Genomic DNA, 21,131 nt, shown 5'->3' with positions numbered 1-21,131 from the left:
GACTGTATGACTGAGGGTATCAGAGGCACTCCTAGGGGTATTCAGGGTTTTTAAATATTTTTTTTAAAGTAAACTAAAATAGAAATAAAGCATTAAGAATATATTTCTTTCCTTTTTTCCCCTAATTAGATATCTCATGTATAAAAACTTTCACGGTCAAACATTTTTTTTCCTTTTGCCTGTTGTCTGTGGCACAGAAACATCACCACCTTTTGCTGTGCTCAGATACACTGACTGACACGCCAGTATGAAAAATATGTGGGTTGGAGTTTGTTTTGTGGTTGGAAGCTCTTCTTCACAGAGTGAGGTATGCCACTTGAGCCTAGTGACATCTCTCACATTTACATGAAGCCCTCTGAGGAGGTTCAATGGTCAGCAGAATGCAAACGCCTACAGACAAGAAGAGCAGAGGGGAATGAAATGTTTTCACCTCCCTAGGACATATGTCCACGGCCACACAAGCAGTACACATGTTTCAGCACATAAGTATGTTTGTTTCTGTCTCGGACATTTCTACAGCTCCACAAGCAAAAACCTAATTTTACTGTAAACAATCCTCTGGGCTCGTGATGACCTCAATTTGATCTCCATGGGGACAGAACAATCCCCATCAACTGGTGGAGTCAGTTTAAAGTCCTCAAAGGAAAGGAAAAAAAAAAAGAATATGGCCTGACACTCACACACAGGCTCCTTTTCCTCTCACTGACATTATATTTAGTGCCCATCTGACTAAACCAAACCACTGACAGTCATGGCCAAAAATATCAACACCCTTGCAATTCTGTCAGAAAATGCAACACATCTCTCAGGAAATTGTTCAGTTGAAATGGAGTTGATATTTACTTACTTACTGGAGTGATCGCTATCACTTTGTTGGACAGCAAGCCTTCAAACTCGGTCAGAGAGATAACAAAATTGCGGAGAACACATAGGACTATAACTATAAGTTTAATTTTAAATACGTGCTGCCAAATTGCTGTCAGTTTGATCAACGGCAGTTTAAAAGGAGAAATACTCAGTAGTGCAAAAATTGAATGATTTTTATTACGTTTGTTCTCCTGCATAAGAAAAATGCCACATGTGCATGTCAAAAACTCAAAAAGCATGATTTTCATGGGAGGGGGACTTTAAAAGTTGACAATACATCCCTCACCTTCAAGATTAACAGTGATTGTTTTCTCTCTGGATTCCACATCTGTTTGTTCCTCTGACTGAGCTTCTTGCCAGAGACCTGAGGAATCTGCTCATTGATTCAATCTTCAAGTTATACATCTAAACCTTGGTATCAATTGATCACAGAAACTATAGCTAAGACGAAAAAGCATTTGTTTAGGATAAGGATTTACTTTTCTGATAATCAGTAATTACATAAACTGGAAACAATGCTACCTCTTAGAGGGTGGGGGGGTTGAGAGTAATAGTATTTGTGTTTTGATTATTTAATCATTGGTGTTGTCTGAAATCACAGACGTGATAGAACCTTATGACTCAGGGAGGAACAAACAACAACAAGGCGTGCCCTCGGCACTGAAAAAACTGTTGCTGTTTTACTTTGTCATCTTGATCAGACTCCCTCTGTTTGCCCGGACCTGTCAGCCTCTCCGTTTGGCGGAACTGAGGCTCATTCACAACAATTTGGTGGTTTCTTTTCTGGTGAAGAGCACTTTCTGCTTGCAGAGAGCATCACAGAAGGAATACAAATGTGAGGGAGGAAGAGGAAAAGGCTATAAAAGATGGCAGCGTAATTTCATTGCCTCAACCTGTATGCCTTCAGTTAAGCGGTTTGATGTCATACACAATAATGGAGATGGAGGGGCCAGAGCAAATATCACATGGGCTGTCAATATTCTGGTGAGCCGTTTCCACTGATTGGTTTCAGCGTGTAGGTCAGGAAATGACAGGCTGGTCAGCTCAGATGCAGCTGGAAGTAAAGCTGCAGGTTTATTCACAACTAGATTCCCCTGGAAATATGAGGTAGAAAAAGGAGAAAAAAAATGATATGCTTCAGTGAATTTCATTCCATTAGGCAAGAAACAAAATCCAGAGTAGCAGAAAATATCAAAAGATCTGTCTAGATTAAAATAAATCTACTCTATATTTGTTTGAATGAGCTAAAGTTACAGAGGCAAAACAAATTTAAGAGATATTCATTTTTAAAAATCTGAGAATAATTTTTAAAGTTTGGTTACAAAAACTATGTAAAACTATAAAATGAATTAACTCAGTAGGGGTGGGATTATATAAAATAGCTTCTTCCTACTCCTTTTCAAGCAATAAATCAAGATCTAGTTGACTTTAGTCAATGATCACTATATTCAATTAAGTAAATGTGATTTAAGTGTCTTTTTTTGGTTTAATTTTCTGTTTTTTGTCATTTCTGTAATGAGTTTGATCAATCTGTGTAAATTCTTTATTGCTTTGAGAACAATGCTGGAAATAAATCCATCACATCAATCAATCAATTTCTGATCACCATTGTAATGAGTTTTTATTGAGAATCACAATTTTTGAAGCACACCTAAAATAAGTTGGACAGAAAAATTAATAATAATGTATACAAAAAAATGTTGAGAACAGAAAAAAAGTAATTTTGTCAAAGCTAACACTTGTCTTAGAAAGATCTGAATTATTGTGCATTACACAAAAGGTTTATGTAACTTAATTTTAAATTATTTTATTACACTGTAAAATGTGCTATTTGAAAACATTGACTAAACGATGCTTTGTATTATAAAGCAAAAGAAAATTAGCTTCTTCTTCGGTTAATGTGTGTGACATTACAAAACAGCTCACTTTCAGTTTATCTCCTGAAAGATTGGTCTGATGAGAACTTTTCTTTAAAAGATTTTTTGCTTTTGATGAAATTCAAGATCTGCTTTCATGCCTCAGCATTTGCAGTGAACAGCAGTGGATCAAAGCCTTAATAAAAAGTCATTTGCAGCTGGTTGCTGAACCTGGCTTTTGGTTCAAATTTAGTGATATATATATTTTTTATATTTACATTATTTTATGTAATTTCTTTTTTAACTTGTGTTCATATATTTTTTTTTCTGTTTTAGTAGGGGGTAATGTGTCATTTTGAACGAACCAAATTGATCTGATTCAGTGACCTAAAATGGATCTAGGCACTTTAGCCAAAACTTCAAGCAGTGTGACTCAGAGAGAAATACCTGGATACTGAACAGTACAGGATGAGGTTTCCAGATTCCTTGAACTTTTTGCAAGATTATCAAGTGTAAATGAAATATGTCACCAAACAAACAAGTAAACAAGAATTATTGCTAAATCCATTCACAAGTGATGGCACTTGGTCATTTGTTATTGTACATTTAGATCCGATTATCGATTTATCTAATTTTGAAACGATTTTGTAATGGTATCCATTGATTCGATTTGATTCTGCCTCAGACAGAGGAAGAGCTGCTTCGATCCTAGGAAGAGAAGTCGAGTAATAAATCAATAGTTACATTGTTATTTTAGTAATAATGCACATCCATAATGGTGTATTTCTGGTTGTACTTTCATGTAATTTATTCCTTTCATATTCTGTTTCAACTCCAGTGTTTTCCTCAGAAGGATCCTCCACACCAGTGATGAAGCCTCTTCAGAACAGGGTTGTTGCAGTGGGATTCCCCCGGGTCTGGGGTCTTGCTTTGATCAGCGGGGTTAAATCCTTTGGTAGTGTCCTCTATGGATATGAGTGATGGTGGTGTCTCTGATGTGGACATGTCCCCCAAAAATATTTTTTGCGTATTTCAGCATCAAGTCAGATTTCTATTTCATTTACGTTTCATTTTATGTTTCATTTTGTTGTGTTTGTGGGGGTCGAGAGGATTGGGAATTTTGTTGTCACAAATAATATGATAATTATTATTTTTGGGTGTGAAAGTCTTTGGTTTTGCTTTTGCTTATTGTGTATTGAAAAATGTTTTTAGTAATATAGCGGGCTCTAATTTAACACCCACCCACCTGCCAAATGCGGGTAAAACTTCAATTTAGCGGGTGGAAAAAACAACACTAGCCACTCAAACTCACAACCATGACTTCAATATTTTTTACTCAAAAATCAAATGCCAACATAAAATCAGTGATGTCCCATAATACCTACCTTGTCTGTTTTGTTTTTTTACTGTATGTCATTTTTTTAACATTTTATTTGATTTCTGGAAATTGCTATTGTTTTCCAGAATGATTCTTTTTTGTTTGTTTAATTTATTTTTTATTCAATTTTGGTTTCTAGAAATTTGTTATGATTTCTGAAATGTAATGTTTTTTATTAATATTTTTTGCTTTTTCAATCGTTATTGTGATCTTTAGTATGATTTTCCATTGAGTGATTTGTTGATGTGAATTGAACTTCAGGGCCACCGTACCACCATGCCCACAGCTCAGTAGATGTGTCAAATGCAGGACATTGCATATTTAACCCTTGTGCTATCTTAGATGACCCCACCCTTACAGTGACTTGTTCTCCCTACCATGACAAAGGTGGATAAAGGTGGAAAGATTTCATGTAATCCATGGACACCAGTGAAGATCACAAATCATTGAAGAAAAAAGGTTCAGTGCACTGTCTAATGGGTCCAGATGACCCAACTCCCAATGGTAAAGTAGGATAGCACAAGGGTTAAATGTGTGATTTATCTTAATGGTATATTTTTGTTCATGAAGCTGATTTTCATTTCTACTGCTTGTATAAAAATACTAATAATAGAAGACAACAATAAAAAGCAACTTTATTGAGGAGACTGCTTTGAAAGTGTCATGATTCGGAGGAGCGGCAGACCCAGATGCTGGAACCCAGAATGAGGACACAGGAAGTTTGAGAGGTAAGAAAGGGTTTTTATTCTTTCTTTCCTTCCAGGAAGATGGTGCTAGCATGAATGTGATCCAGAGAGGAGCGAAGCTTGAGGCGTGGCTGGAGGTAGTAACGCGGCTAGCAGAGAGTGGTGTTTCCAGAACAGCAGGGGGGCTCGAACTGACTTCCACACAGGTGACACTGGAGAGCAGGAATCCTTGAGACAGGAATAATAAGGTTAGTTGCAAGATCAGCATAGGATGCATAAACATGAGCGAGACTGAGACCAGGTTAGTCACCATAAGGGGTAACGATCTGGTGATGAGTTGTGGAGCTGGGTCTCCTTAAGAAGGGCAGAGTTGATGAGGATGAATTGGTCACAGCTGGTGGAGTCAGGAGTAGAGCAGAGCAGAGGGGCGGGGCTGACAGACGTACCATGACAGAAAGAGTGCTATTGGAGGACTCATATCCAGATGTGAGTCATTCAGTTTCTTCAGTCTGAGTTCATTAATGTCTGACAAAAATCAAAACCACAGAGAGGTCAAACAGTTTGTTTTGTTTAATAACAATTATAGTGATTTAAAAGCACTTTGTTGTACATATATACAACAATTATCAATGGCAAAAACAGTGGTCTTCATATAGCATCTCCTCCCCCAAGCATTGGTCTCTTTAGTGGTCATGCTGTCAAGAAGAAAAAATAAATAAATAAATGTCAAATTGACAAACCAAATAACTTTTTCTCTTCTATTTTTCTGTTTTAGCTGACCATGTGAATACTGGACTGCAGAGAATCAAAGGTTTTTGGTAGCAAACTGTGCGGACGCATGTCCAAAAAGCCTCTGATTTCATTCCTCTAGCAGCGTCCCTGACAGTCGCTTAAGGCTCGACCAACTTCTTCTGACTCAGACTTTTGATGATTCTTTTCTTCCATTTCTGTTAGTTATGGCAAGAAATGTACAGATACGATGGACATACAGAGGAGGCTTGGAGGAGTGGAAGGAGAGTGGCAACACAACTGGCACCATGGAAACGACAAAAACTGCTAGATCATTTTGTAAAGTCAAATTAAAAAGATTAGAGAGAAGTTTCTGTGTCTTCAATTTCTCCAAATTAACTGTATTTTTCTTTATTGGTTCAAATACATCAGTTGATCTTATACAATCTGCTAAACAAAATCTCTATTTATATTCCCATCTTTGATTCTTTCCTCTGAAAAGCCCAGATTGGAGGATGTCAATAGAAAAGCTCTAGATAAATGTTTGTTAAAGAACAGTTAAAAAGCCCTCTTTAGGTTCAACTAAGATTGTTGGAGGCCTATGCAAAAAGCTCAATAAAATAAAAAATAAAAATAAATAAATCAAGGTTCTTCAAATCTTCTTCAGTCTTTAAAGCAAGAAAAATTGTTTTGGCAAAAATAAAAAGGGTCATTGTCATCACGTTAATATACAGCATCCACTTACATTCTGCACTTCAGAACATCAGCAGTAAACAAAACAAAACAGCAAAGCCTGAAAAAGTTACTTACATTAACTTAATTTATTAATTAAATGTTACAGAGATAATAAAAAGAGATACATTGTCCCAAAAAATACAATTCCTTTAAGCTGTCTTTACCTACAATTTCTCTTATGCTTATTGGCACGGTGCACAGCCTTTTGGAGAGCTCTGTCATGTTTTAAAACACAGAGAAATGCAGTTTGGTGACTCTTTATCCACTCAAAAAATGGGCAGGTCTACTAAATAAAAGAAAATGTTGTGATTCAGCTGTGCAGTTTGTGAAAATGCTGCAATTGAAGTTCTACTTTGGCGTTGTTATTACAGGTATTTTTTTCCAGTAGCAGGAGTTTTATTTGGCCTGGAGTAAATACTGTTGACTTTATATTTCTATAATATAGAGTCAGTTTGTTCTTTTACCACTTCTCTTTCATAACTGCTGCTCCAACAAGCTGGACGTTTGATGTTTCAGTGATACTAAAAGCCTGAACTGCTTTGTACACAATAACACACGACAACATACATTTGTTCACTAACATGAGAAAAATATGTATTATTGATGATCACAAATAAGTATTAAGAATCGATATTAAGCGGCATTTCTCTTAATAAATCTCTAATATGAAAATGAGGCTTTTGCTTCCAACCATAAGAGGAAAGTTAACTCGGATTCGTTTGAGTCCCACTCCGATCATCTTTTCATCTATTGTAAAATTAATCCTAGGGGGCTAAAAATTATGCTTTTGCTGTTTTTAGCGCCCCCCCCCCCCCCCCCCAAAAAAACAAAACAAAACAAAAAAACAGTTGTTTTCAAGATCAAACAGTAGTTTCTGTGGAGCGGCAGGAGTTTATTAGAACTTTAACTCTGAGATGTGGGCGGGACAGTTGGCACTTCCCATCACCCATAACTGAGAGCTCTCTGTTTACACACTCTCTAGCTAGTTCACAGCCCTCAAAAGCTCAACCTGGGGGGTATTCCAGAAAGCAGGCTATGCTAGCTCCCACGGTAAGTTTGAGGCTAAAGAAGTGTGCAACCACCGCTTTCGGTTCCAAAAATGGAGGTATGTTTCAGGGTATGCTTAGTTCCCCTGGCAACTCATGCTTTGAACATAACCTGGTCTGGAGCAGGTTTAGTTGAAGGTTAGTTTGTTCACAGAGACGTGATGCAGCATGGCGTGTCCATTTGAAGATGATTTAGTGGATGAAGAAGCTCAGATAATACTTTTTCCACCATGAGAGGGGGATAAAACCACGTTTGGATGTTGGAAAGATAAACCTTTTACATTAATCTAACTTAATTATTTGCTTTAGTTAAGATAAATAAATTCTTTTGATTTAAGTCAGCTTAAAAATAAAACGTAGTTATCAGACATTTATTTTATTTTCATATAAATTAATTCAATTAAGTAGGTGTAACTTTGGTGCTGCTGTTAGATCAGCACCGCAAGGAATTGTGGGATACCATTCCCTTTGCCTGTCTGGACGGATTTGGGTTTAAGTGTGGATTTTTGACCAAATGTGTTTAGTTGTTTAGCTGTTTTACTGTGTTTTGCCTAAGTATTTGTACTGCTATATTTAATTCTTTCTGCACTATGAGTGAGAGGGAGGGAGAGGATGATGAGGTCATACTGTATAGCACCCCTACCATGTAGTAGTTTAATGATGAATTCAGAGATACGGTATGGTTACAAAATGCAAAACTGTTTTGTTTCATTCATTTTTATTGTTATAAAAATGAGTAAATCTGCAAGCCCAAATTTAGACATATGAGAGTTCAACAATTACAATAAATTAAGATGGAAAAACTTTAACTGAATTGTATTAATATTACATTTAGTTGTAAAAACAATATTGAGTTGGATAGACGTAATAAATTAGGTTGAATAAATTTAACTCAATTACTTGTTACCAATTGAATTAATTTAAGTTGGATAAATTATATATATATATATATATATGCGTCACAATGAAAATAAGATCAGAAACTCGTGCGTTTACTTTGTCTTTTCTTTTTCTCCAAGCAGAAACTCTTTCTTTTGCTGATGCAGCAGTATTACTTTTTTGATGGACGTATAATCTTCATACGCCGTCATTAATCTCCGACTCCGTCTCACTGAAGTATAGCGCTCTCTTTTTTTCTCCACGCGTTTCCATGGTGACTCCGGAAATCGGGGATCTATTGAGAATGTCTTTATGTACCTGCCGTGCACGTGCATTAACCCAGGGTTACCAAATCTAGCGTAATTACGCTAACTCATATCCGGCCTTTTGGAACCGACATACCCAGAGTAAGCAAGTTCAGGCGGATTTCAGCTGAGTTCAGGCTTAAAGTCAGGCTAGTTTAAACATGCTTCCTGGAATACCCCCCTGACATTATTGGTGCAATTACAATGTCAAGCCACATTGAAGAAATCCTGCTGTACATTTTTAATCCAGATACCTGCTCAGACGAGGAAAATCACGCGGATTTGGTACATAGATCTACGAGCAGATGCATCAGAATGGAGTGGAGCAGGAAGCTTGTGGCTTCCATAGTAACTTCTACGTCACACTTCCACGCTTTTTCCAATGACATATTTTTGTCTTCTCCTTATTCACAACTATTTGAATAAAGAATAGTAATAGAATAGAAATGCAACTTTAATCTGAATGTTCTTTAGATATGTCCTCCATCATCACAAAAATATGTTAAAAACAGTAAAAGAGCATTTTTATCTGAGTGGGTCTTTGAGCTGCATCCAGGTAAAACGGCTATGTTCTATTTAACTCTGCTCTATTCAAATGTGTTTACAAATAAAAACGTTTCCAAAAAGGCTAAAAAAAACTTTTCTAGTTATTAATATCTTAATGCTTTACAGAAAAACCCAGCAAAGCTCCCAAAATATCACCAACCTCCACTGTCCTATAAATCCTTAGGAGAATTTCCTTTCTTGCCAAGAGAAAATACTCAATTTATCTTCTTATTTGTCGCCTCCCTGCTCTGCATACTTAACCCACACATACTAGAATCCTTTTCCTCTAGCGGCTGAGGAATAGTCGAAACACACGTTCCTAACTCTGTTATAAAAGCAACATTCAGGTTAGCAGCTTTAGACAAATGTAGAAAAATACAAGTAAAAGTATTAAGATGCCTTGGTGTTGCCTTCAAGGCCTCCAGTTTAGTTATTGTGTAGAGGAAAGTGGATCCATCTACCTTTTAGGACACCCGTGAGCATCAGGATGTTTTGCACAACACAGTTTAGAGCCTAAATCCCTTTAATGTGTTAAAAAAAAGCTTATTTTGAATAACTAAGTTTAGACATGTTTTAGAAAAAAATCTAAGGACAACCTAAAGACCATAACTATCATAACTCAGAGGTGGAAACATTTTCAAACTCACTCCATCTAGATTATTAGTTTGTAAATGTCTTGTGGCAAAAGTTACTAACTTTGAGACAGACGGTCATAGACATATTTGTAAAAGATCTGCCCTGAGATGAGACCAAGATGCTTCTAAGGAATACTCTTGACTGAGCTTTGGCCCTCAAGATTTATTTGAACTGTTGGCAAGAAAACTTCAAGACTTTACATTTCAAATTCAAAAAGTCACACAGAGCGCCATGCTGGGATTTTAAGCTCTCGTTTTCTGTGGGTCAGTCACAAAATAAACCGTTTGTGTTTCTGACAAAGAGAGGAACTTTTCACAAATTTGATGTTATGCTTTTGCGTCAGAACTTGTGAGGCAGTTATCACAGGAGCTGAAGTGCACGATTGTTTCCACTTGATAGCCTCATGTTTAAGACTAATGCTTCCAACAACATGACACCAAAAACATCCTTGTACTCTTCTAACTTAGTAAAATGTCAGAGAGAACAATGAAGAATGTCAAGGTCTAAAGAGCAAAAGACAAAAGGAGCACTTGATAAATCACCTACAGAATTGACATTTCTGTTCTCTTTTCATCTAATCAAAAGGAGAGCCTGTGTGGATTAGAAATATGATAAAGCACAGGGATTATCAGTTCAATTTGTTAGAGTGTTTATGTTTTTAGTAATGCTATATTTAAAATAGTTTGAACTGATTGCGAGGAGATTATCAGTGCAGCAGCAGCGCATGTCTTACAGTTTCTCTACAGCGTCTCTCAAAACGCTGCTAAATGATATGTTTCATCTTTAGTTGGTCTGAAACCCACAAGTCGATAAATGTTTAACTCCAGCCGTCACTGCAGCCCTCATGCAGATGATTATTTCAATGCTGGGTGACAGGTACTGAAATTAAGATGGTCCGTGATGTCAGAGTCATTAAAGAGATAAAGCTTGTGAGAGTTGATGTTTTTTTTTTGTTTTTTTTTCTGCAGAGGCAGCACACCACCGCACAGCTTTACCCATGAGGCTAAAGTGCTGAAGCGAGCATTTGTGCCACTGTCAGGGACAAGCAACACATTAACCAGCTCCTCCTCCAAAAATATCAACGGAATAAAACATTTACAGTTCAGCCTGGAGTTTGATGAGCGAACACAGAAATAGATTTTCGGGCAGACAAAATGGACAAGGTGTTCCAAACTTTAAGATTTTTTTTCTTTTTTGTGCAAAAATTGATTATCTATAAAGTTTTGCTTGTGTTTACTGTATCTAGGCCAATTTGAGGGCCAGTGTCTGCAACTTAATTAGGTTTTGACCACAACTGGGTCCACAGCGCAGCAACTTAACTGCTTTCTGTGTGCAAAACGGCTAATGAAAGAGAAAAACCGATAGAGGTGGAACAAAGGGCTCCAAATAAGAATCAGATTTTTTTCAAAACTAGAAATCAGTCAATAGTTTCATTAAATATAGACAGATTTTTTTATATATAGGTTAAATCTCTCAACCCATCCCTATTGATTTGTCCACTGGAGGTTAAGGAAGAATGAAAAAAATGACAGTTTAAGATGTAAGAAACCCCAAATGTGCACCTTTAGACACATGTATACTATTGCTTTGACACTTAGAAATGTGGAATATTTATATAGAAAATATCCAAAAACAATAGAAACTATATTTACATATTTTCTTTCTTTTTTAGTTTTTCTCATATAAAACCACAGATTTAGCCACAACCTAGTAAACTAGACCTTCACAGCCTTTTGGCACAACAATCATCATAATACCAGTTATTATATTGTTCAGTTACTAGACATCTTAATAGAAATGGTCACTCACACATTCAGTTTAGTAACACAGTTTCTCTAGTCGTAACACGTATTGGTACAGTATTTTATAGGATAGCTCAAAAACAGCAGTTTCACTTTTGTTGATATGTAAATAAACCGACTTTAATATGAAAACAAAACCAAAGTGTCTTTGCATGCCCTTATTATTTACAGTCACCTTTTCTGAGTTTGTTCTTGCTGGCTACAGTGGAGCACAGAGGCTAAACAAAAACCCGGTGATGGCCGTTTGCAGACTGACGCTGAAAATATGGAGGTTCTCAGACACAAGAAGTCTGCTGCGATTGCAGTGCTCTAATCTGACTCCTAGCAGGGAGAAACCAAGATGAACTCCTGGATTGAAATGTAAAAAATAACAAGTTTTAGTAGGAGAACTCCTTTCAAATTGAATGAAGTGATTTTTTTTTTAATTATATTTAGTTAACTCGGTTTTATCTGTGGAGGGAGCTGACACAAAGCCAAGGCCTTTCGTTTGTTTCATCAAAAATGTTTGTAGGTTTTACATCCCGCTGAGACTCCGACAGTGGTTGGCACCTTAAATACATTCACTTTATAGGCGTACCAATTCATTAATAGCCAATGTGCAATTTCAGGTTGAGCAGTTTCAAACAAATTGTTAAAACAAAAGCCTTTTATTTTAACAAAGATCTCTTAGTGCTTGTAAAGCTATAGGAGAGAAAAGTATACTTTTGAGAACGATTACCTGCAGTGGGTTTAATCCAGAAATGTGACGCGAGGACATGGTTGACCTTAAAGCAGCGCATTCACACATTTTTGGTTTGCTGAGGGTAAGGTGAGAAAAAAAAGGGGATTCTTCACATTCTTGTCCAATCAGAATGAAGCTTCAATTAATGGGATAAAGGTAGAATTTTGACTGCTGATTTGGTTTTGTTTAAACAAAAATGCTCACAGAAGTCAATTGAAGGTAAAAATTTCACCTTTTTGCTTTAAGACAAATATAATCAATTCTGCCACACCCATATTAAAAATGGAATCCAATGGGCTCTAATGAGGAGAGTTCAAACCTGGACCACCAATACCTGATGAAGGAATAAACATTGTGCAAGGAATTAGTATAATGGGAAAGTTGCCTTTTTTTCTTAAAGTGCAGAAGGACACCCTTAATATGGTATGGGCCAAGTGAACGTAGTATGCTAAGCCAGTTCGATTGGATATTGTGTAGACTATTTTATAGGTTTGTGTGAATAACAAACAATACGAAAGTAATTTGTAAGACAACACTGCACTCCATTTGTTAGTTGTAATGTTTCAACATAAAATTTAAATAAAAAATAGAATCTGATAATTTTGAGTTGTCACATCATTCAATCATAACTAAGAGGTTTACTTTTTTTTTTAAAGATTTCCGAGATAGAAATCAGAGTAATTACAATTCATGAGTTATTTTAAGGTCCATGGTCTGTAACTACAGAATTAATGTTATAAGTTTAATTCATCTGCAAATTACAAACTCATGCTGCAATTTTTTTTGTTTTTAAGATGAGAAAGAATAAAATAAGCACAAAACTACCTCAACTATTTTTGGTGAATTCCAAAGGGGGGAAAAACAAGGTGTGTTCATCATATTTATAAAAATAAAAAATGCTTTATTTGAATAATGTAAATCTGCGTTTACATCAGCGGTCAACTTGTTAAAACTTAATTCCAGAAACCAAGAAATACAATTCCTGATAAGATTTAACAAAATAAAATCGACAGGTTTCGGAAAACAAAAGTAATTTCCTGAATTCTAAATAAAATAAAATAAAAATGAAACAAAATAAGAAACCGGAATAGTCGAACCAAAATGCTTGTTCACCTTTTTAACAGGAAGTTTTTTGGCCTGGAATTTTTTTCCGACTGCAAAGTTCAGTGATTGATCACTCTGGTCTTTACTACAGTTCAGGCAAATCCTCCTTTTGCTTTCTCACTTCTTCAAAACCTAAATATCATCATCCAATCACTGATCTTCTGTAAAGCCTAGCATTACCGCTTTCAGTTCATAGTTAATTTGTTTAAAGCTTCATATAACTTTTGCAACATTGTTTTTACACTTTCTTGTTTCTGGAATTTTGCTTTAGTTCCTAAAATGTGATGTTTTTTATTGTATTATTCGTCTTGGCCTTTTTAATTGTGATCTTTAATCATTTATTGCATTGAGGGATATGTTGATGTGATTTGCACTTCATGGTCACCATAAGGTTAATTTTCAGAATTTGGCTTTTTTCCTAAATATTAAGAGCAATGAAAGAAATCTAACTTTCCCTTCAGTCTCACCAAGCTCTCAGCAAAGTGACTCAGTGTTTGTTGATCTCTGTCTAAATTCTGTGTTGGTGATGTTGTTTTTTTGCTCTTCTTTGCTGTTATTGTTATTCTGCTACACTCTGGTCTTTTGAGACAAACATATGACAAACATATGCTCAGTTTGAGTTGCTCTGAAGTTGTTTTGTCTCAAAAACAGTGGAGAATATTGCACTCACATGCAGATAGCTGACCTTCAAAAAGGCTAAGCAAAGAGGATATTTCCCATCTTGAGTCCATCAGTAAGTGTCCACAGAAACCTGGATTTCTGTGACTCCACTGCAAAGCAGACATTGTTCTAAAAATGTTGCGACTGGGATCCAGCAGAGACTTGAAAAATGCAGGTAAATGCCACACGCTTTAAGGTCAGACTTCCTATCACTGAGTGAAATGAAGATGCGTTAAAACAAGGCCTGGACCTGTCAACCCCTCCCTTTACACAAAGCTACAAAAAGATTTGGTCCCGACTCCTTTAGGAATCATGTAAAAAATATACATTCAAACCTCTGAAGAAATGTGTTAAAAGAGTAGAAAATACAGGAAAAGTGTCAAGAAAAGACAAGGATGCATCGGAAAGGAGGACAGAGAGGTGGTGGAAGTGTGTTAGAGAGCTGAGAAAAAAAAACATGATGTAGTTCTTCACCATAACATACAGGTATTGTATGTTAAAGTTCACACAAAGCACTTTAGTCAGAAGCATGTTGGATTTTGTCAGAGAAGAAAAATACATACCTCTATATTTACACTGTTTTCGCTTACAATAGATGTGTAAGGGTGTGCTGTGATCGACTGCATGTGCGTCTGAGAGCAAATTTCTTTTCTTGATTTGCCCCTGATAGCTGATAAGCTGAGTCTGCCGCTCGTCCTGACAATTTCCAGCAACCTTCCTTTCACGATGACACAGGCCAAACACTCATTCTCACTAACACAAAAACATCCCATCACTAGTTAGTTGAGAGCTGAGTCGTCTTAAGGCAGCTTCCCCAACCGAAAGAGGCTGTCACTCCCCTACAGCCTCTATCACTGACGCCCAACATCTCCGTGGTCGTCTTTAACGGCGAGGAAACACCTCTAACCCTGTTTCTCACTGCAAACATGTGAACACAGCGCGGTGTGCTTAGTGACTTTCCTGCTTGACCTCAGTTTTCCATACATGGTCGATTTCAGATGATCTCAGTCTAAGTTTTCCACCAACCTTGCCTGATGTCTGCCTCACAGTGAGGAGGAGCTCTGGCTGTAGTTTCTGAGTGTCAGCCGAGTGTACCTGGGTGAAGGGGGGGAGGGCGGAGGGTGGGAAGGGACTGGGGGGACATAGAGACCCGACTCGGAGATCAGGGAGCCGCAGCTAGATGCAGGGGAGTCGCGGAAAGGTGATGGTGGAGTCAAAGCAATGAGTTCCTCCTCCAGTTCATCCCTCCTTAACGAGGGGTCGGTTAAACAGGGCACCATGCTTCCTCGCATGGGGGAGAGGGAGGGGGAAGTGTGGGGGTAAGGGGAGCATGGCATTTGGTGAACGAGGCAGCCGCCCCGGCTGGACTCCATCGGGGACAGGGCTTGGACATCGGCGTAGGTGGTGAGGGTCGGGGGCATGTGCAGCTCTCGGGGTAACAGGTAGGGGTCAGGCGGGTGGGGGGACGGGGGCGTGTGCTTGTGTGAGTGCGTGGGAGAGGGGGAGAGCATCATACTGTTGAGCTCGGAGATGTTGGCAGCGAAGCGGTTGACCACGCAGCTGATCTGATCCATCAGCGAATTCGGCACCACAGGGGGGCGGTCGTCCATGGCAACCAAACGGTTGTCGCAACCACCTGCAATGGAGCCGCTGCTGGACGGTCCGCAACTGCTGCTGCTGCCCACGCTGCTGGAGTACTTTGGAATAGAGGCCATCTGAGGCTCGTCTCCTAGATTTGCTGCTATCCTCTGGCTGACTGTGCTGATTGGTGAAGGCGTCTGGGGCTGATACGTAATGGAATAGTGCTCCTCCACCTCCGCCAGCTTATAGAGGGTTTTATCGGTGCTGCTGTCGGGATGAGTGGGCAGGGAGGACATGGAGGGGAGGGAGGGGAGCTGTACATGCAGTGGCAGGTCAGACCCACTGCAGTACCGCTCCTCTGAGGTTTTGGAGAAGGGCTTAATGACTGCAGTCTGATTGTTCTCTTTCTTCTTGATGTGGAAGGATAGCCGCTGCCAGAGGTGGTTACCCCGTGAAGTGGTGCGCTCCGTCTGCGCCCAAGACACTGATTTACCGTTGGAGCTGCAGAGTAAAAAGGGAGGGAGGGAAGGGTTTGAATGAGAATAAAACTTTACTATATTGATCTTTCTTTACTACACAACAAAATATGCAATCTGAATTCTAGAGAAGTTGGGACATTTTTGCCAAATTATGAATGACAAACAGATATAATATAACTTGAAATTGGACACTTTTCTCAACTGACATTTAGACAAGAACTACGTAATAGCTCCAGTGTTTGGCATTGTCCTGCTAAAAGACACAAGAGCTCAGAGAAGCTGGATGAGCTGATGACCTGAGCTGATAATACTCTGATAGGTCTCCTTTCTTCTGTTAACCCCCCAAAATGATCACGTTATTACAATTAATCAATCCATTGCCACTATTTCCTCCATTGAAATGAATTTATTTAATGCACAAATATAAAAAATAATGAACAATAAATTATTCATTTGTATTATGAATAAAATGTTGCTTTATAGGATGTAACAGTTATTTAGTTTCAGTCTATTTAAATATAAAGTGTCCAAACTTTTGAGGTTTTAATTTTCTGTAGAGGGTCTTTTTTAATTCTTTACCTTTAACACAGTGTACATCCATTCCAACTGTTTCCAATCCCAACCTAACACACAAACTGTCCCTCATTTCCGTTCATCACATTTCCATCCGTTCTCCGAGTCACCTTTAATCTCCCTTTCTCCTCAGATCTGTCCTTCGCTGCACCTCCATCCTTTTGTCGGGTTAATTAGTGTGATTAATAGGTCCTGATTAAACCTCACACCCGTGTGACTGGAGGTGAGGCAAGTCCCTTTGGGCACACAGTGACACATACACAATGTGTTTGATCCCGTGACACAATAACACATAGAGGCAGAGAGAGGCAGGATGGGGTTTGAATGAACAGTGTGGGAGAACAGCGGTCGGATCTTATGGAAAGCGTTCAGAAAAACGAGTCGTTTAATCATAGTTTGGTTTTTTTTTTCTTTCATTTACAGTCCTCAGATCAGAGGCGGACATTTGTGTCTTATAAAGGGAGTTGAACTCAATAGAGTTTTAAGATTTCTGGAATAAATGATTTTGTCTAAAGTCTCCCGTTCCCCTTGATCTCTGTCTGCACAAGTTTCAAACAAAGTTCAGACAACATGATGGCAACTGCCCCCCACCCACAGATGAGAGAAGACGGAGGAGAAAGAAGCAAACAAAGTCATTTCTGACACTTCTATGAGCGTGATTGAAGTCTTGCTTGCCAGGCAGAGTGAGCTGAAGCAATCTGCTGACAAACAAAACGGTGTCCTTTCCCTCTGTGGATCGCCTCACGTCACTTTGCCTGAGTGATTTGATCATTATGCTAAGACGTGCTGCTAGAGCTGTCATTTTGTCGCTTTGTTCACACTGACCTCCTTTGCTTTTTCGTTTCATATCTTCCTCCGTCCACCTTTTTCTCTGCATGCATCTATCCCTCCCCCTTCTTAGTTCTCTGCTAATTTTCCACCATTAGCTTGTTCCCATTTGGCAATTTTCCCCCAGTTCATTCAGAGGACAGAAAAACAGTCAGGCAGGCTTCAAGAAAACCAGAGGTTTGATCTCTCATAGACTTTAAACACACACAGAAACCATATATAAGCTCGAAATTGAGGTTATTATTGTTCCTGCGACTGAAATAGAGGAGTAAGTTGGCATTGACCTGGCCAACAGCAGGCCTCCAGGATGCACACTGCTGACATACCTGAGTGTCTCTGCGGTGGAGCCTCTGCGTTTCCAAAGGTTCACCATGCTGGAGGAGCGGCTCGCTGCAGAGGACGATTTGCCGTCGCCGACATGCATGCGCACCACTGTGCTGGTAGTAAAGGCACTGCGCACATTACGCTCTGGTTTGGCCAGAATGATGTAGACCTAAAAGCAGAAAATGTATGCTCTATGATCATGATTAAATCAAGACACTTTTTTTTACACATTTTATTGATGTTTTTATGGCATGCAACAAATCACGAGTTCCTTAACCCTTTAATACCGGAGCTTTGGCTCCAGTCTTGACGTTCTTTTGACTACTGTTACTCTTCAACCGCTTCCGCAATTAACATAATTCCAGCAGGTTCTGAAGCAGAGAAAGCAGCCTTTAGCTGACATGCATTACTTTACAAAGGTAAAGCGTATCTGCAATCAACGTAAATGAGCTGATTCTATCACAGAGAAAAACAACTTTGCCCCCTAATTTAACCCTTGACATAAGTAATGTGTTCCATAATGGTACAACGTCAACACAAATTTCTTCACCCCACAATCTGGTTATTTACCTTGATTGCATTAACAGTCAAAGAATTAGGGTAGGTCCAAAAGTCTTTGTCATTTAGGTGTCGCCGGCGACAGATCCGTGCTGCAGGTTTTTGGGTTCTCCAAACCGTGGACGGTTGTAGAGAGGAGTGACCGCATCTTAAAGGGGAGCGCAGCTGTGTCTTACAGTTTCCTTTAGACTCGAATGGCGCCCTCAAGGGACGTAATGAAAATGGAATGTACCCTTTCTGTGCATGTGGTAAGTGTTTTGTTAAATATTGGTAACGCTAATGGAAGTTGGACACATTTCTGACTTAAGAGTGATGCTGTCAATCGTGCACCCTACGCACCACTCTACAGCAGATGTCAGTAAGGTGTGAATACTGGCCCCTTACTGACTGCACGCAAAAGTTGCATGTACGTGATACGTACATGATACGTAAGTGACAGTAAGATGCCCGAATGATATTCACACAAACTACCCTCAGCTTGTCTAATTCACTTGTTTCTAATGGTCAGGCTACACGCAAGGAGCATGCATTTATCTCATAAAACAGCACTACTGGGCTCATTGCACAGTGCGCAGAATTTGGGGAGTAAAAAAAACACAAAATCTATACAACACGCCTGCGTCTCACCTACTTCACCCTAATTTAGCGTTACATGCTGTATAAGTGTTTGCTATGACCTGTCACTCGCAGCACGTCAATAGGAAAAAAATGTGGATGAATGTTTTTGCTTTACAGGTTCTTCAATCGTCCTACTACCACCTTGATATTTCGTGGAGACCACCTGCATACAGGTTTGGCCATTTTTACTGACAGACATCCCATATCCACCCGTAAGAGCAGTTGTGACTATGCCTTTAATTATTTATTTTTAAACCAACATAACAAATGGAGGCAGAGATATTCCCAAAAGTATTTAGAAAGGGTTATGAGGTCTCACCTTAGGTACAAACATGCAGCAGAGGGCCACCGTGGCACTGAGGCTGACACTGAAGCACATGGTGATTATTTTGTAGTTGGAGCCAAAGTAAATGGGTACAAACGCCAGCCATATAATACAGGTGGTGTACATGGTGAATGCAATGTACTTGGCCTCGTTAAAATTTGCAGGAACATTGCGAGTCTTAGAAAAGAGAAAGAAAGAAAGACAAGCATCTTTTACGTTTTGTATCCGAGAAGAAAAAAGGTTTCACATCTCAGATGGGGGGAAAAATGTAGCAGATAAAAAAGCGAATGTACACGCACTCATTTATGCATAAACATTGGTTCAGTCTATCTGTAATTCTGTGTAGTTTGTAAAAAAAAAAGTTTACTTTACATCTACTAATTTTAATAAATGCCTTTAAAGTGTTACTAATGTTGAAACTTTATGACAAAACACTGTGGGTCACTGATCTTAAGACTTAAATGCAACAAATGGGTTAATACAACACTGTACTCTAGTTTTTAGACATAAAGGTCTTGTCCTGGCTGCTTTTCATTCATATCTGATGTTGCTAGAGATAGCCCAGCAAGTACCTTGAAGGCATAAAAGGTGCAGCTGAGGATGAGCAGGCCGTTGTAACCCAGGGGGGCCACAACTCCGAGGTTTGTGGTGTTGCAAATTAGGTTGACCTGGCGGATGCTGGGGTAGTCGTGGATCACCTAAACATACAGGCAGAAGAAGTTGAAAGGGTGACAGCACCAATGATGTGCATGATGTCATTTTTTTCTCCTTAATGCCAGGTTTCTGTATTTGAACAGCCAGAATCGTGACATCGCCACCAAGCACAGATTTCAGTATTTAAAAATGTTTGCATGCCAAAAATGAATGTTATCAAATTTAGAGACTCTTTTAGTTGAAAGAACATAAACGATTTTAGACTGTATGTTGAAAAAGTCAGATATGATTTCAAACAACTGTAAAAAATAATAAAGAAAAAACATATGAATGCAACAATTTAAAGACATCAAAGAAATAAGAAGTCCCAATTCCTGCTTGATCTACTTTTATTTTGAAGGACTGCTGCAAGCCACAAAAACAGAAGCTCAGATTGTGACTGAAGTTTCTTAGAGGAGTAATTCTCCCTGGAGAGACCACTCTTGGATGAATCTTTTCTTGAGAAAAAAAAAAGTTGAGAAAAAAAATAGTCGTTAATACTGGTGCCTCCATTTTTTAGCGAACTGGTGAAACACGACTCTCAAAGCAACATGTGCTCCATTCTCTCCCAGTCAATTTGATGGCTTTGTCATAAACTGAGATGTGCAGTTTAATGTCAGACAGTATTTAAATGGACTGGTCTGTACAAGGTTGAAGTGGCCGTCCGATATTCTTGTTTTTTAGTTTACATTTTCCTTTAACTTTTGAGGCTAAAGTTTATCTTCATCCTCTTTAAAATATCTCCTTTTGCTTTAAACTATATTTCTACACTAGATTTAATGTATGAGCCGTTAAAATTTGTATAGCAGCCTTGTCCAAGCTTTAAGGTGTAATGGATAAATACAGAAAAAAACAACAACAAATAAATTGGTTTCTAAAACTGGTATTTTTTGAATATAATAATAAATCTGAATCCACCGTTTTTAAAATCTTTATTAGCAGCATCCTCGTAAGATTAGACAGTTATTGCTGAATATTATGTATTATTACTATGATGTGTTGGAACAACTGTCCCAATAAATACATATTTGGACTCCTAGTTTTTGTTGGTTTCTTTCCTTTTAGGTGGAAGGCTCTTCTTCCGTTTCCTCATTGGCTCTTTTCTACTTAAAGAAATGTTTCTTTTTTGTTAACTTTGCTAGCTTGGATGTCTCAATTTAGCTGCGGTGCAGCCGCTTTAGGAAAGTAGCAGATGGACTTTT

General features: G+C 38.4%; 1 protein-coding gene across 3 annotated transcripts in view; it reads right to left on the bottom strand.

Moving 5' to 3' along the window:
* Positions 1–5,340: 5,340 nt before the first annotated feature.
* The window catches only part of grm5b (glutamate receptor, metabotropic 5b), an 81,844-nt gene continuing 66,053 nt past the window's right edge, over positions 5,341–21,131 (bottom strand). For all 3 annotated transcript variants that reach the window (XM_011482838.4, XM_020708385.3, XM_078956512.1), the window contains exons 15-18: positions 19,809–19,934; positions 19,231–19,413; positions 17,738–17,904; positions 5,341–16,032 (exon numbers count right to left, since the gene is read on the bottom strand). In XM_011482838.4, coding sequence (XP_011481140.1) covers positions 14,994–16,032; positions 17,738–17,904; positions 19,231–19,413; positions 19,809–19,934 — 1,515 coding nt within the window. In that variant the 3' untranslated portion in view covers positions 5,341–14,993. The remainder of the gene's footprint in view (positions 16,033–17,737; positions 17,905–19,230; positions 19,414–19,808; positions 19,935–21,131) is intronic.

Source organism: Oryzias latipes, chromosome 13 (genome assembly GCF_053564925.1).
Source record: "Oryzias latipes strain Hd-rR chromosome 13, Olatipes_Hd-rR_3.1".
Lineage (NCBI taxonomy): Eukaryota > Metazoa > Chordata > Actinopteri > Beloniformes > Adrianichthyidae > Oryzias > Oryzias latipes.
Note: the sequence above shows the minus strand (reverse complement) of the source record. Positions and strands in the feature narration are given on the sequence as shown.